General features: G+C 40.1%; 1 protein-coding gene across 3 annotated transcripts in view; it reads right to left on the bottom strand.

The window, feature by feature from the left end:
- Positions 1-13,897, bottom strand: part of LMLN (leishmanolysin like peptidase) — a 21,515-nt gene extending 7,618 nt beyond the window's left edge. The window contains exons 1-16 of one of the 3 annotated variants that reach the window (XM_074828667.1): positions 13,717-13,897; positions 13,279-13,376; positions 13,146-13,176; positions 12,565-12,647; positions 11,983-12,100; positions 10,967-11,145; positions 10,215-10,320; positions 9,869-9,963; positions 9,147-9,264; positions 7,781-7,888; positions 6,030-6,106; positions 5,308-5,418; positions 2,646-2,778; positions 1,875-2,034; positions 978-1,108; positions 30-240 (exon numbers count right to left, since the gene is read on the bottom strand). In XM_074828667.1, coding sequence (XP_074684768.1) covers positions 30-240; positions 978-1,108; positions 1,875-2,034; positions 2,646-2,778; positions 5,308-5,418; positions 6,030-6,106; positions 7,781-7,888; positions 9,147-9,264; positions 9,869-9,963; positions 10,215-10,320; positions 10,967-11,145; positions 11,983-12,100; positions 12,565-12,647; positions 13,146-13,176; positions 13,279-13,376; positions 13,717-13,878 — 1,921 coding nt within the window. In that variant the 5' untranslated portion in view covers positions 13,879-13,897. Of the gene's footprint in view, positions 1-29; positions 241-260; positions 604-977; positions 1,109-1,874; positions 2,035-2,645; positions 2,779-5,307; positions 5,419-6,029; positions 6,107-7,780; positions 7,889-9,146; positions 9,265-9,868; positions 9,964-10,214; positions 10,321-10,966; positions 11,146-11,982; positions 12,101-12,564; positions 12,648-13,145; positions 13,177-13,278; positions 13,377-13,716 lie in introns of those variants that run through there. The other 2 variants (XM_074828668.1, XM_074828669.1) reach the window with 2 other exon arrangements.

Raw genomic sequence — 13,897 nt, 5'->3', positions numbered from 1 at the left:
GTTTCACTTCAGCAAATAAGGCAACCTACCGATCGGCGCAGCTCTTGTTAAGTTAGAAGCTGGAGGATCCCGCTCAGGGGGACAGAAGTCACAGAAGTCTGAACAAGCTGGGCAAATCAGATTCCCAACATGTATCCAGCCATTCATCTGAATGCTCACAGTTAATACCTGACCTGAGCGGCTGCACAGGTACACAGTGTCCTTGACCCAAACATGCAGCCCTTGTGGAGAACAAGAAACCTTAAAATAAAAGGATGAAAGTCAAGTCTGTGTTATGATTTATCAGAAATATATTTTGGGATTTGGAGGCTCTTTCAACAAGTAAATACTACATTCAGTAAACACCTAGTATTAGAGCACAGATTAACTGCAAGTATTTTAATGCACTCAGAGCAACTATTTTGTTCAAGAATGCTTTAAAGCACTGACTGTACTCTTTTTGTGCAATTATGCAGATAATCAACTGAGAACAAGCAAAATTCAGCTTCTGCTAACAACTACTTCTTTAGAGTTGTGCTGTTGTTGAAAGTGACACCTTTAGTGAGGTAGTCCTGATGAGGAGGATAAGGAGAAATAAGTGATGTGTGCACAGTGCTTTTCCACCTTTGAAAAAAACCAGAGCGACTAATTAACATTAAGCTTCAACAACAGAAGATTCCAATATAAGTATTCCTACTTTGCCCTGAAGAAAGTGTCACAGAGGTAAGACAGATGAAGTCCATAGCAAGACTGGAAGTAACATGCAAGCCATCCCAGCGGTCACACGCTTAACTTGACGCGTGATCTAAACTACAGACTTATGGTTGGAAGATGTTTATTTTCAAAGCATGTCATGTAATCTAGTGGTTTAAGGCAGAGAAGATCATGTACAGCATCCAGGTGCAAAGTTCTAACAGTCATAGCCTACATTTTATGCCTGACTTTTTCCTTTAGTGTTATTTCAAAAAAATAAAAATAAAAATCCAACACATACTTACTTGATAACATCCACTACCCCAGTCGGGGTAACTGAGTTTCCTCCTGCACTGTTCCATGACAAAAGCAGATTTCTGAATAAGACATACAGAGTTTGGTCCGTATTTCTCCGCACCATAGTTTTTGGTAGGATCTAAGGTAGAAAGAATATACTGAATTGCAACTTACTAGGGGAACAGAATGTCCACATCAACTTAATATGCTATAATTAGTCAATGTCTTCACATAGAATTCAAGGTTTACTTTTAGAATTGTTCAGACCATTAATCATTATATTCAAGACAGTATAATTCCCAAACTGATAAAGTGGAAAAAACCCAAAGATTTGGAAAAAAAAAAAAAAAAAAGGCAAGCACTTTCCATCAGAACTATGTGGATATATTTGCCTCCAGGTAGCACCACCTGGATTGCTGGCTTGAGGGCAGAAAGTGTTTATTCATTTGTTTTTGAGACAAGTGTGCAGACAGGCAATATCCTACAGCATTCTGGAGCTCTGCAACATTGAAAGTTCAGGCACTACTCTAGGAGATGAGCCCATGTTCTGGTAATTTGCAAAGCTCCTTGCCTTGAACAAAAAAAAAAAAAATCTACAAAGGTGGAAAGAGCAATTATTTTTCAAAGACTCAAAAAACAACCAACTAACCCTCACCCCCACCCTTTATCTTATATTTGGATCATTTGGGGTTAATTTCTGTTCAATGCTTATGCAATTCTTGTATTAGACGTGTGCTCCTAGGTGTACAAGGTAGTTGCACTGGGCTTCGAACCCCAGCCCAGCTTTTACACAGCCAGCAGCGTAAAACCAATTTCACATCCAATTAGTTTGGATGCACAGCAAGCCCATTCCAGATTAACAAATGTCATGTCTTAAACACCACACTGAAGTCCTGAAAACTGACCTGGTTGGTTTTCAATTATTCTACAGTCTGAGCTGCGTTGAAATTCACCACTTAAATGCCAACTGAATTCTTGACTAAAGGGACAATAGTCAGCAATTTCTACTGAGCCACCATAATAAGGCAATTCTTCTGCTGGTACTCCATTAAGATTGTCAAAATACTGCAAAACAAAATAGGTCATGAAACAGTTTGCGCAAAGACAAGCGTACAACCGGTTTTTAAATAGAACCAATCACTACAGCTGCTATTACTACTCAGGAATGCTATTAACAGCAACTTACAATACCCATGAACCAGATGAGCCAGAAGTATTTAAGAATAAATAAAGTATTTAAGAATACTTAAGAATAAATAATGTAGAGAGATTCACATTTGCATACATCGCTCCCCACCCCTTCCCCTGCCCCCCCTTTGCAATTGTAGCATTCTCTGGGATGAAACAGAACAAATTGCTTAGTGTGCAGTGACACAAGGCAGCAGTCTGGCTGAAAAAATACCTCAGACAAAACATTCTGGGGGATTTCTGTTATACAGCTATGTTTCCATCTGATATTTGGTTAGATAGCCAAGTAACATCCATATTGTTTTATTAAGATCACAAGGCTTTTTTTCAGCCTCCAGACTCCTTATAATAAACTAAGTAGACATCTTTGACAATATCTACTCTTATCTACTAGTTCAGAAGAAAAAAATGAAACAAATATAATCACCTGGATGCAAAGCACAAGAATGAAAACACTTGGTTATTTGGTAAAGTAAGATCCATTATACCTGATATTCCTGAGGTAACTGCTTTGGAAACTTCTGCAAGTTGCACACTGCTACTGCTCTTTGGTCCTGCCTGCAGGTTAACTGCAAGGGATTACTCCTCAAAGTGTCACAGTATGGACTGATTAATTGCCTCCTCAAAAAAACAAACAAACAAAAAATCACATTAGATCACTTTAACTGCTTTTCATAATTTAACTAAGTGGTCTGTCAAGACTGTCTGTTCTCACTCTCCCCCCCACACTCAATCACACAAAGAAGCACCGATTTCTTCTCTGGAGGCTAATTATTGTTATTTGTCTGATTATGAACTTTCTAATTTAAAGAATATCAAGTCAGCTGTGTTGGCTTTGTGTGTGGCAGGGTGTCGGTAGCAGGAGAGGGACTACAGAAGTGGGTCCTGTGAGAAGCTTCTTGAAGCTCCCCTGGCAACAAGTCAGACCTGCCTCTGGCCAAGGCCAAGCCAATTAGTGAGGGTGGCTGCACCTCAGTGATAACTAAGACGGGGAACCTGGGGGAAGGGGGTAGTGAGGGGAATACCTATGCAAACACCAAGGTCAGAGGAAGAAAGGAGGAAGAGGGGGAGGTGTGCTGGAGCAGAGATTCTCCTGGGGCCTGTGGAGGTCAATGGTGGACTAGATGCCCACCTGCAGCCCGGGGAGGACCCCACGCCAGAGCAGGTGGATGCCTGAAGGAGGCTGTGAGCCCGTGGGCAGCCCACGCTGGAACAGTCTGTTGCCAGAAGGACTGCAGCCCATAGAAGGGACTCATTGGAGCAGTTCATGAAGAGCTGCAGCCCATGGGAAAGACTCACATGGGAGCAGTTTGTGGAAGACTGTCTCCCATGAGAGGGACCCCACGCTGGAGCAGGGGAGGAGTGTGAGGAGTCCTCCCCCTGAGGAGGAAGGAGGAGCAGAAACGACAGGTGAGGAACTGACTGCAACTCCCATCCCTGCCCCGCTGTGCTGCTGGAGGGTAGGAGGTAGAGAAAGTGGGAGTAAAGTTAAACCCAGGAAGAAGGGAGGGGTAGCAGGAAGGTGTTTTAAAGATGTGGTTGTATTTCTCACTGTCCTACTCTGTTTGATTGGTAAATTAGTGGTGGTGTTCAAATTAAACTGATGTTCTTTTTCTTCCCCAAAAGTCTGTCTTTTGCCCATGACTATAACGGGCAAGTCATCCCTCCCTGTCCTTGTCTCAATTCCTAAGCCCTTTGTTTTATTTTATCCTTCCCATCGCTGAAGAGGAAGAAGTGAGCAAGCAGCTGAATGGTGTTCAGTTGCTCTCTGGTCTTAAACCACAACACCAGCCAATAAAGTTACAATGCACTCACCTATTTAGTTTTAATGACATTGCTTTGTAAACTTTAAAGAAAAAAACACAAGCAAAACAGGCCCACTATACAGCTGTGTCCTAGAAATATATGAGTATTGTATGAACACACAAGGAAGGCTCTGAAGATGCCTACCATCTCCTTCTGTTGCTTTAAGTACAACCCAGTAATGCAAAATGACACAGGCTGCATTTCCAATTAAAAGGGACAAAATAAGAAAGCAAACACTTCTAGATTAAGTCCCTCCTCTCTAAAGCATAGCCCTCTTATAGTGTAAATGCATTCTACACCCTAAGATGTTTAGTATTTAGTATGTTAAGTATTTATTGGGTGGGATGCTTCTGCTCTTAATATACGAGTCTTAATTTGCACTCTAACTTGAGTGCAAATCTCATGAAGTTCAACAAGGCCAAGTGCAAAGTTCTGCACATGGGTCAGGGCAATCCCAAGCACAAATACAGGCTGGGCCATGAGTGGATTGAGAGCAGCCCTGTGGAGGAGGACTTGGGGGTATCAATAGATGGAAAACTGACTATGAGCCAGCAAAGTGTACTCACAGCCTAGAAAGACAACTGTACCCTGGGCTGCATCAAGAGAAGTGTGGCCAGCAGGTCGAGGGAGGGGATTCTCCCCCTCTACTCTGTTCTCATGAGACCCCACCTGCAGTGCTGTGTCCAGCTCTGGGGCTCCCAACATCAGAAGGACACGGACCTGCTCGAGCGGGTCCAGAGGAGGCCATGAAGATGGTCAGGGGACTTGAGCAGCTCCCTTGTGAGGACAGGCTGAGACAGTTGGGATTGTTCAGCCTAGAGAAGAGAAGACTCCGGGGAGACCTTATAGTAGCCTTCCGGTATTTCAAGGGGCTACAGGAAAGATGGGGAAGGACTCTATCAGGGAGTGTAGGGATAGGAAGAAGGGTAACAGTTTTAAACTGAAAGAGGGGAGATTTAGATTAGATATAAGGAGGAAATTCTTTGCTGTGAGGGTGGTGAGGCACTGGCACAGGTTGCCCAGAGAAGCTGTGGCTGCCCCCTCCCTGGAAGGGTTCAAGGCCAGGTTGGACAGGGCTTTGAGCAACCTGGGCTAGTGGAAGGTGTCCCTGCCCATGGCAGGGGGGGTGGAACTAGATGATCTTTAAGGTTTCTTCCAACCCAAACCATTTCATGAATACATTTGGTGTGCTGCTTCCTGTGTACATTCTGAAGGTACATAGGACAGCATTCTTTGTTGATCTATCTACCTCTACTTCTTTTTACCGAGTTGCATTTGAAGGACAAATGTAAACAAGCATGAGGGATTCCTCTTTATTTTTTTAAAAAAAGACCATATTCTTACTTTTGTCTCTTTTGGTCGATCCAGAATTTGCAGCTCTTCATTACAAAGTCACAGCCTTTATTGCGTCCCCAATCTAATTTCTCTGCCATGCTGTAATTTGCTTTATACCAGCTATAAAGGTATTTTGAAATGAGAATATTGTTACTTCAAAAATTACTGTTCTGATTAATAAAACAGCACTTCAAAGAACTTCATACTATGCCTTAAGGTTTTCAAATGAAGAAAAAGGGAAACTGCATTCCTTTCTGCCTATAACAATATATTACAATTTCACTATTTTTCAAGTCATGATGAACTAAAAGAAAATTTTATTGCTTATTTGTTCCACAGCAATGCATCATAATCTGCAAAGGAACAACGCACATACAGAAAGATGAAATTTCAGATAATTTATGCTCTCTGTCTGCAAGAACAGCTGAAAAATAATGTACTGTATGCAACTGAGAGAAGACTTAGATTAAGAAAAAAGTAAACAGACACTACAAGTAGTACTATGCATTGCAATGAATTTTTTTTTAAGGCTAGATTAAGAACGGATGGACTTCTGAATACATGAAAAAATTAACATGCTAGATATAACTCCTTGTCTAACGTAATGCTATTTATGCTGATTATCTACTGCGTTGCAGATGGGTAAGCACAAGTGCATCAATTCCAACTAAAATCAAGTACAATGAAAACCAAACATGAACCAAAAAAACCCCACTGGTATTAATTCTTACCCTGTGTCTTCCATTAATGCTAAGGTGATCCTGGAAAAGACTCGATTCTGTGTATGGGATCCAGTCATCGCTTCATTCTGAAAGTTATCAGTTACTATTAGCAAACCACTGAAAATCATTATTGTAAGAAAATGCTTCCTATGAAAAAGCATTTTGTTTCCAGTCCCTTCTTACTATTGACAATTAAAACCCAATCAACCCCCCTTTCATAAAATGAATCAAAAGTGCAACTCCCTTCCCCACTCCACCCTACAATGCTTCAGAATTCTAGAAGTCAGAAATCTCATTCCAAATTCCAGCCAAACCTTATTCATGACTAATGTGCAGTCATTTTTCTTTAGGTAAAGTAAAACTCTTCCTTCTTCTAGTGTATTTATCAGTAGCAATCGCACCACATCTTTTGTCTCTTTTTGGCAAGATGAAGGCCAAGCTCATCTAATTTTTCTTGTGCAAGACTGATTTTTAGTTTTCCTAGAATTTCTAGTAGTCCTTTTCAGGAGCAAGGTGCACAGGGCACATGACTAAAGGAACACAGCACTCCAAAGGAAACTTTATTAGTGTGGCAGTAGAATTTCCCATCTCGTTTGCAAATAAGCAAGTTCACACCATCCTCAAAAGAGGAACTGGAACGTTCTAATCATCTTATAACTGGCAATTGTAACACCTATGTCTTCTTCCTGATCAGTCATTTCCACCTGAAAAACTTCAGGCTTACAGCAAGACTCACTCTTAATTACACAACTCTGGGATTTCTGTTGCTGAACTTCATCTCATTTCTATTATTTCTTCAAAACATGTAGTTTTTCAGCCTTCCCTCTCCACTACGGTCATTAGGCAGAGTTACCACCAGCAAACTTTAGCACCAAATTTGCTATCTCTATAATACTTCCTGAGTTGGATCAAGACCAAAACCAAACTACATGGGTTACCTTCCAGATACAAACTCTCTCTGGAAAAGTGGAAAGGAGACCAGTAATAATCTGTTTTTTGTTAATCCTATCCAATCCTTACAATTATCCTCATTCTAGTGGCAGTCTTCCCACTTGGTTTTAAGCTACTGTTCCACACCAAAGGTTACTGAAAAGCTGGAAAAGCTAACAATTCCAGTCTCAAGAATATGTATTTTTCAAGATTACTTCCACAAAAAGGTCTGCCCCGAAGCATTTCCCTTCTTGTTTACCACATTGCATACAAGAGTAAGTAGAAAGTGTATCTGCCAAAAATATTACGGAACGCAAAGTTATAAATAAAAATAAGCTTAAGTGTCAGGAGGGAAATAAGCATTTCCTTGATCAGATGAGGTTCTATTCTATTCTGGAGATGACAAAAGCTAATCCCAGGGCACATGAATAAAGATGAAGTCAAGATGATGAATAGACAGAATGATCAAATATTTGATGTTTAAGAGGCAGAGGGTAACAGGAGTTGAATTGACTCAAAGGAATACCCTCTTTCCCCTAAAAAGGGAGCGTACCATCTCTAAAGGGTAAGTGGCAGACAAAAGTAAGAGACATTTAGTTTTTTAGTAATCGGTTTATCATCTCAAACTCATACTATGAGACTTAGCAATAAGGTAAAAAGATTTATCTAGAAATTGGACATTTAAGTACTTGTAGTTTAGTACTGTTTGTTATATATTTCAGTGAGGTTTGATACACCTGCATTTTCAAGGCTCCAGTAGATACCTAAAAATAAAGGCGGGGGGAGCAGACATTTCCACATCCCCCTCCATTCCTAACATCAGCACTAACCTCCAACAGTCTCTTCTCCCAGTGATTGAGCTCAGTACCCATGCCACCTTGATTTTCCAGCTCCATTCCCTCTAGAATTGGACAATTAAAATGTTTTCGAGCTTCTTCCTAGAAAGAAAAAATTTCAACGCAACTCTCAAAACGTTGAGCAGATACCCATAAGCGGTCCTAATGTTCTAGAATTATCTTTTAAAAGTATTTCAGCATTTCTTTTTTTACCATCTTGTTTTCCTCCGAATGTAAAACACTTCTACCAAGAGGCTAAGCCAGCAAGTACCTGAACACCAAGCCTAACAATCTGTCTACTTATCTCCTGGAAATAAACAATGGAAGTTTACAAGAATAAAACATCAACAGAATTAGCCGAGAATAGCATGCACATGCTAAAGACCATATTAAAAAAAAACACAACAAAAACCCCAAACAATGTAGGAACACTACAACCCTGCTTCTGTGAAACGTTTCAGAGAAAAAACACTTCTGTATTAGGAAGCTGTACGTGTCAACTAGTTTTGCACGGGGAAGCGTTTTACGCAAAATATTTAAAAATCTTAAGAGGCATCAGAACAATGCTGTGGTCTCACAGTCAGGAGCTCAGCCTTTGCCAAGGTGGCACTACCCAGGAGCACCTTTAATGCTCTGAACAGCAGGGCCAATTTTCAAAACAGGGGTAATTAAACCAAGTTTGTTTTAAATCTAACACAGTATATATAGCAAACAAAAACATTATTTGCAGCCAAGTATGATTAACACTGTAACTTATTTCCAATACCAATTTATTACACTTAAGCATATGTTCTGTTTGGGGGCGGGGGGGAGAGTCAGAGGTGTGGGAAGCAAGAAAGACTTCCAAGAATACTTGAGGAATTTCTTTTTAAACATGACAAAGTGTTAACTGCATTATTTTGTAACCAATAAAATTAGAAAAATATTAAAACAATGCTTTTAAAGAGAAAAGTAGAAAATAGGATGAATGTATAAATGAGAAAAGCAGTGACACTATCTGTTAAGGCAACAGAAATACTAGGTGTCTACGTTTGTAGGAAAACCTCTAAAGAGTAGGATTAAGGAATCTATTCAACAGCAGTTTTGCCTAACCTTTTATAAATTACTTGCCAGTCCCTTCATTGTCTCTTACTATGTCAATTTATTTCATACTGTCTGCCAACTATTTTCCACTTTACTTTGGATACACCCTCTCAACTAATTATAGCCGTAATCATATTGTCTTAGGGCCACACTTCCAGGAAAAGAGTATTCAATGTTAGGTTATTACTTCTTAAAGAATAAAAAATATTTATGACTCGAGAACATGGTGGTAACCTTGGCATACAAAGTTTAAAAGTTTAAGTTAATCCACACTTACAACTACACGAGGTGTTATCAGAAGATAAACAGCATGGTGCAGCATTTTGCCACCACGTACGTCCCATAACCTCACTGCTTTATGAACGACTTTACTGCTCCACTGATACAAACCTAGACTGTAAGAAGAATGTTTTGGTTACAAATCTTGCCCACAAATACATGCTACTGTGCAAAGATTTATCTCTGTAAAAAAACAGAACCATGAATAATCTCTATAATTCCTCATGCTTTCTGAAGTTTAAATTTATCATGCAACATTTCTTCTTTGTAAGATATGCATTCATTATATACACAACTCTGATTTAATAAGCCATAGTAAGATTATTAAAAAGATATCTGCATAACTATAAGCATTGAATAATATATGTCTTAAAAGTGAACTGCACTGACATTAGACAGACTACAGAAAATACAAGGCTCGGTTTAGTAATGTGTTCAGCAAGCACTGAAATTGAAGCATAGGTAATTTTAATGCTTAACTTCAAGCCTCCTGATAAATGAAGTCTTGCCTTAGTTTGTAATATATGTGTATAATGTAAGTGCTTAATGCCAGTGTAAAGAAAGTCTAAAAACCACACACCAATGTTTGAACATAACAAAGGCAAAGCATTCCAATAATGGAATCAAGTTGGATTTCCAACAGGCAAGAATACATCCCAAAAAGGCAACGTGAAAACATCTTTCAATGGGAATAGCAAGAGGTCCAAACAAATAAAATACCTTTCATTAAAAGGAGGGAGTCCATCTGCATATCTTGTTGTCAAAGGTTTTCCATCATCATCACGATAAAATGCAAACAGTCCAGCAGAGAAACCCTTCAAGTTAAAAAACAAGCACACAGAAATCTTTGATAAGACATTCACAAAGTCAAATGCCATGAAAGAATTACCACACCCACTGCAGATACACTGGAAGTACTACACTTCAAGGCAATTAAGGCACAAACTGAAGGAGGCAAAGCAAGAACTTTCCTCCACCAAACATTGTTCTCTTGCAACAAGCTGGAGGCATGTGAGGAAGCAGGCACAAATTTCACAGAAATGCATTTTATAACATCAACCCTTACCAGTGCATGGATGATCTCATGTTTCACTGTAGACAACATGCCAACAAATTCCTGAGCTTGCGTTGAAATCATATTTGGACACAAGTTAGCATATCCTGCTATTGGCCTGGAAGGCAGTTTAAAATTAAATTGTTACCAGCAAAATACTAGCAAATTCAAATCATGTTCACTTGAAGAGGCAGAAGATTTAAAAGAAAATGAAGACTAATGTAAAAATAAGTCCTTCTAAATAACTTCCCCAGTCATTTATAAATAGTCTGTTAACAACACAGTGACTAGTTTACTGTTGAAAAGGGGAGGGACGGGACAGGATCAATCTCTAAATTCAGTATTCTGCACAGGTGTTAGCGACAACAATGTAAGAGATCTGAATTTTAGGTAAGAGACTACAGAGGTACAAAGCCCCTGTTACAATGACTACAACTGAACTAGAAAAAAGAGCCACATAATTAGGGCACATTTGCATTCTCCTTTAACTTTGTGAGAGCATGACTTCAACAGAAACAGGATCTTGAGATAATGTTTAGGCAATAATAGTGGAGGATTAGCTTTGACTTAAATGTCCCAACTTTGCAAGTTAAGCACTATTTGACTGTTTTGTGGTTTTACATAACTATAGTGCTTGTTTATTTCAATAATGACTTCTACTTTCCTCTGTTAAGTAACACAGGCAAACACAGTCCGCATCTAAACAATTAAAAAATTTGAAAGGTTAATTAAAACAAAGAGTTTGTAACAAAAGGAATACTTACCTGTCCATTTCAGCTTCCAGTTGGCAGTAGGCTGCATAGGCAATGATATTTTCATGGCCACACCTTTCAGTAGTGAGAGCACTAACGTAGAGTACAAAATCAGCATCTCGAACCCCTTCTTGGTCAGGTACACCAGTGGGTCCGCAGTGCCATTCGTTCTCATTGCACACCCTGCATTGCTTTGACAATGTTCAAATGGAACAATTAAAATACATTAGCTATAACAGAAATTTTGCATGACAAAATTCTTTGTCTTGAAGCCAAGAATAAATCCCATTGCAAGACAGTGACAGATGAGAAAAATCCCATAAGGAGTATTCATAGAAGACAGTAAAAAAAAAAAAAAAAAACAGAGCCAAGGAATAGCTTCCAAATGACTAGCTGTATTGATTTGCTAGACACCAGGAAGGTGGCAGCTTTTGAAAAAAAAAAAAAAAAAAGGGCCTGCCAAGCTAGATATCCCAAAATTAGAATGTTTTATTTCCTACACATTAAAAAAAATTTTGGCTTACAGAAATAACATACATAAGTAGCAATTGCATTTTTAATACTGTGGTTGAAACTTCAAGCTAAGAGAAAGAAAGAAATCTACTGATCACATACTGTAGTTGAATCAAAAATTCATGCAAAAACACAAGTTAGAAGCATTTTCTGCACCTTGCTGAATAACATTTTCAAATAAGGTCTTCAAAAAATGAAAACATTATGTGAAAATCTGACTCATTGACCAAGGTGAATAATGAAGTGATTATAGGAATTTAACAAGCTTTGAATCTCATCCTCTCTTCACAGTTCGTTATAGCACAGGCTTAGAGAACAGTAGAGTTTTACTTGACTTTTGGTTCAACAGCATAAACTAAAGAAACTCCCACTAACTCAAATTGTTCTATTCTGTCACTCAAACTTAGTGATCTCCTGCAGTCACTTATGTGCAGATAGCGATACTAACTTTTTTACTAATTTCCACAAACAACAATATTTCAAAGGTTAAGAAGCACTCGGATGGCTTGGCTTACCTGGAGGTGTTTCTCAGGAACTACAACTGGCCCACATCTTGTATAGTCTGCGCAGGCTCCTCGGCAGTATCTGTGAGGGTCAGCTTTCCTCCTTAAATATTGGTTTGTCACACACTGCCTTCAATCAAACACAAAAGACAGTCAGCACTGGTTTATTACTAAAAACAAGCTGTAGAATAGTTTTACATCACCCAACAACACTGCAATACAGGATTTAATGTAACTTCCACCATGAGAATTGTTACTTAACCTGCTCTGGAAGACATAATGCTTCCAGTTGTCAGTGGAGTATCCACAGGTTCAAAGAGAGATTAGGAGCAGGTTCATAAATGGTGGCACATATAAAAGGAAACAGGCAGCATGCATACCCTTTAACATCTCTGATGCAACAAATGTTGATCATGGAAGGCTGGCAGATCTGTGTGTGCTCCCTAAATAGCATTTGCTACCACCACCGGGTCAGGTGGGTCACTGGTCTGATTCAGAAGGGCATTTCTTACACTCTTATTCTATTTTAAAGGCTGTACAATACAATGTTAAATATCAAATATAGCAAGTGATTTTCAATAAACTTTCACATACCTGCTTAGTAATATAGTACCCGTGGATTTGCGCACTTGAAATGTCTTCTCCAAATAAGATATAGCTTGTGGAAAAAGTTTGTTCTGAATAGAACAAAAATAAAAGTCACCCAGTGGCAGTGCAGACGTAACTCAAAAGCATTAACTACAAGGTTACATGAAACTTGCTAGATGTTGTGGTATAGCAGAAGAGCAAAAATCCAGACTTCCTAAGCAGTTCAATTGTTATCAGTATATTTAGGAAACACTTTGTTTCGGTATTCCCATATTTTGTTTGAATGACAAAATGAGAAGGGAGTCAGTATTAATTTGAATGTACAGCTTCAAAGAGGCTTTAAAAACTACATACATATTGCTCACTGAAACCTTTGCACCTTGAGATATAGTAAATACCTGTGAAACAACGTTCAACAGAACACTGGAAGTATTTGGAACGGAGACATAATCCTTACACAAAGCTTTGGTTGCCCAGACTAGAGAATATGAAAGTGCTGGTATTCAGAGCTTTTAATTAAATTGGCCTTAAATGCAACTTCAGCCATGTAATAAAATACGTACGAACAAAAAGTAAATATGACATACCTTTATAAGGTGTCTTTTCTCAGGGAGCAAACTATATTTTAAAACCAAAACAAAACAAACAAGCTTTAGTTAACGAGATTTCTGTTCTCAGATATGGAGAAAAATAAAAAAGTTGCCACAACATTATACTCACTCCTCAACACTTCTGTCATATATAATCTTAATTCTTAGCTGTTGATCCACATTTCTCTTCAAGACATGATTTTCCTTTAGCGGAACTTGATAGACAACCTGGCAGGGAGAGGAACAAGCCGCTGGCTTAGGCAGCTCGCCTGGACAGCCACACCAACGAGTGCTCCCAGGCCCTTCACTCCTTCTCATCCGCCACAGCATTTTTTTGTCTCTTCGTAAGCAAATCCCCTTCCCGCCCTCCTCCTCACACCCTGCCGCCCCGCCCGCCTCCGTTACCAACGCCGCGGACCGCACCCCGGGGAGGCCACGGGGCCGAACCCCGCACAGCTCGGCCCGGGGCAGCCGTGAGGGGACGAACCCAACAACGGGAGCGGGAAACAGAGGACCCCTCGCCCCCCAACGCCCGCCACCGCCTGAGGACCCCCCGCGGCGGCCCCACCTCCCCGCCGCTGGGCACGCGGTGGCGACAGGACGAGGAAGAGAAGGGAGAAAGGGCAGCGGCGGCTCCGCCACAGCCCAGCAGCAGCAACAGCGCGGCGGGAAAAGCGGCGAACAGCGACCGGTAAGGCCAGAGACACCCGCCGCCCGGCTCGGCAGCCATCTTGGACTGCCCTTCTGCC

This window comes from Strix aluco, chromosome 6, assembly GCF_031877795.1.
Source record: "Strix aluco isolate bStrAlu1 chromosome 6, bStrAlu1.hap1, whole genome shotgun sequence".
In the NCBI taxonomy this organism is placed as follows: Eukaryota; Metazoa; Chordata; class Aves; order Strigiformes; family Strigidae; genus Strix; species Strix aluco.
The sequence above is the reverse complement of the archived record's forward strand: the minus strand, read 5'-3'. Positions and strand labels throughout refer to the sequence as shown.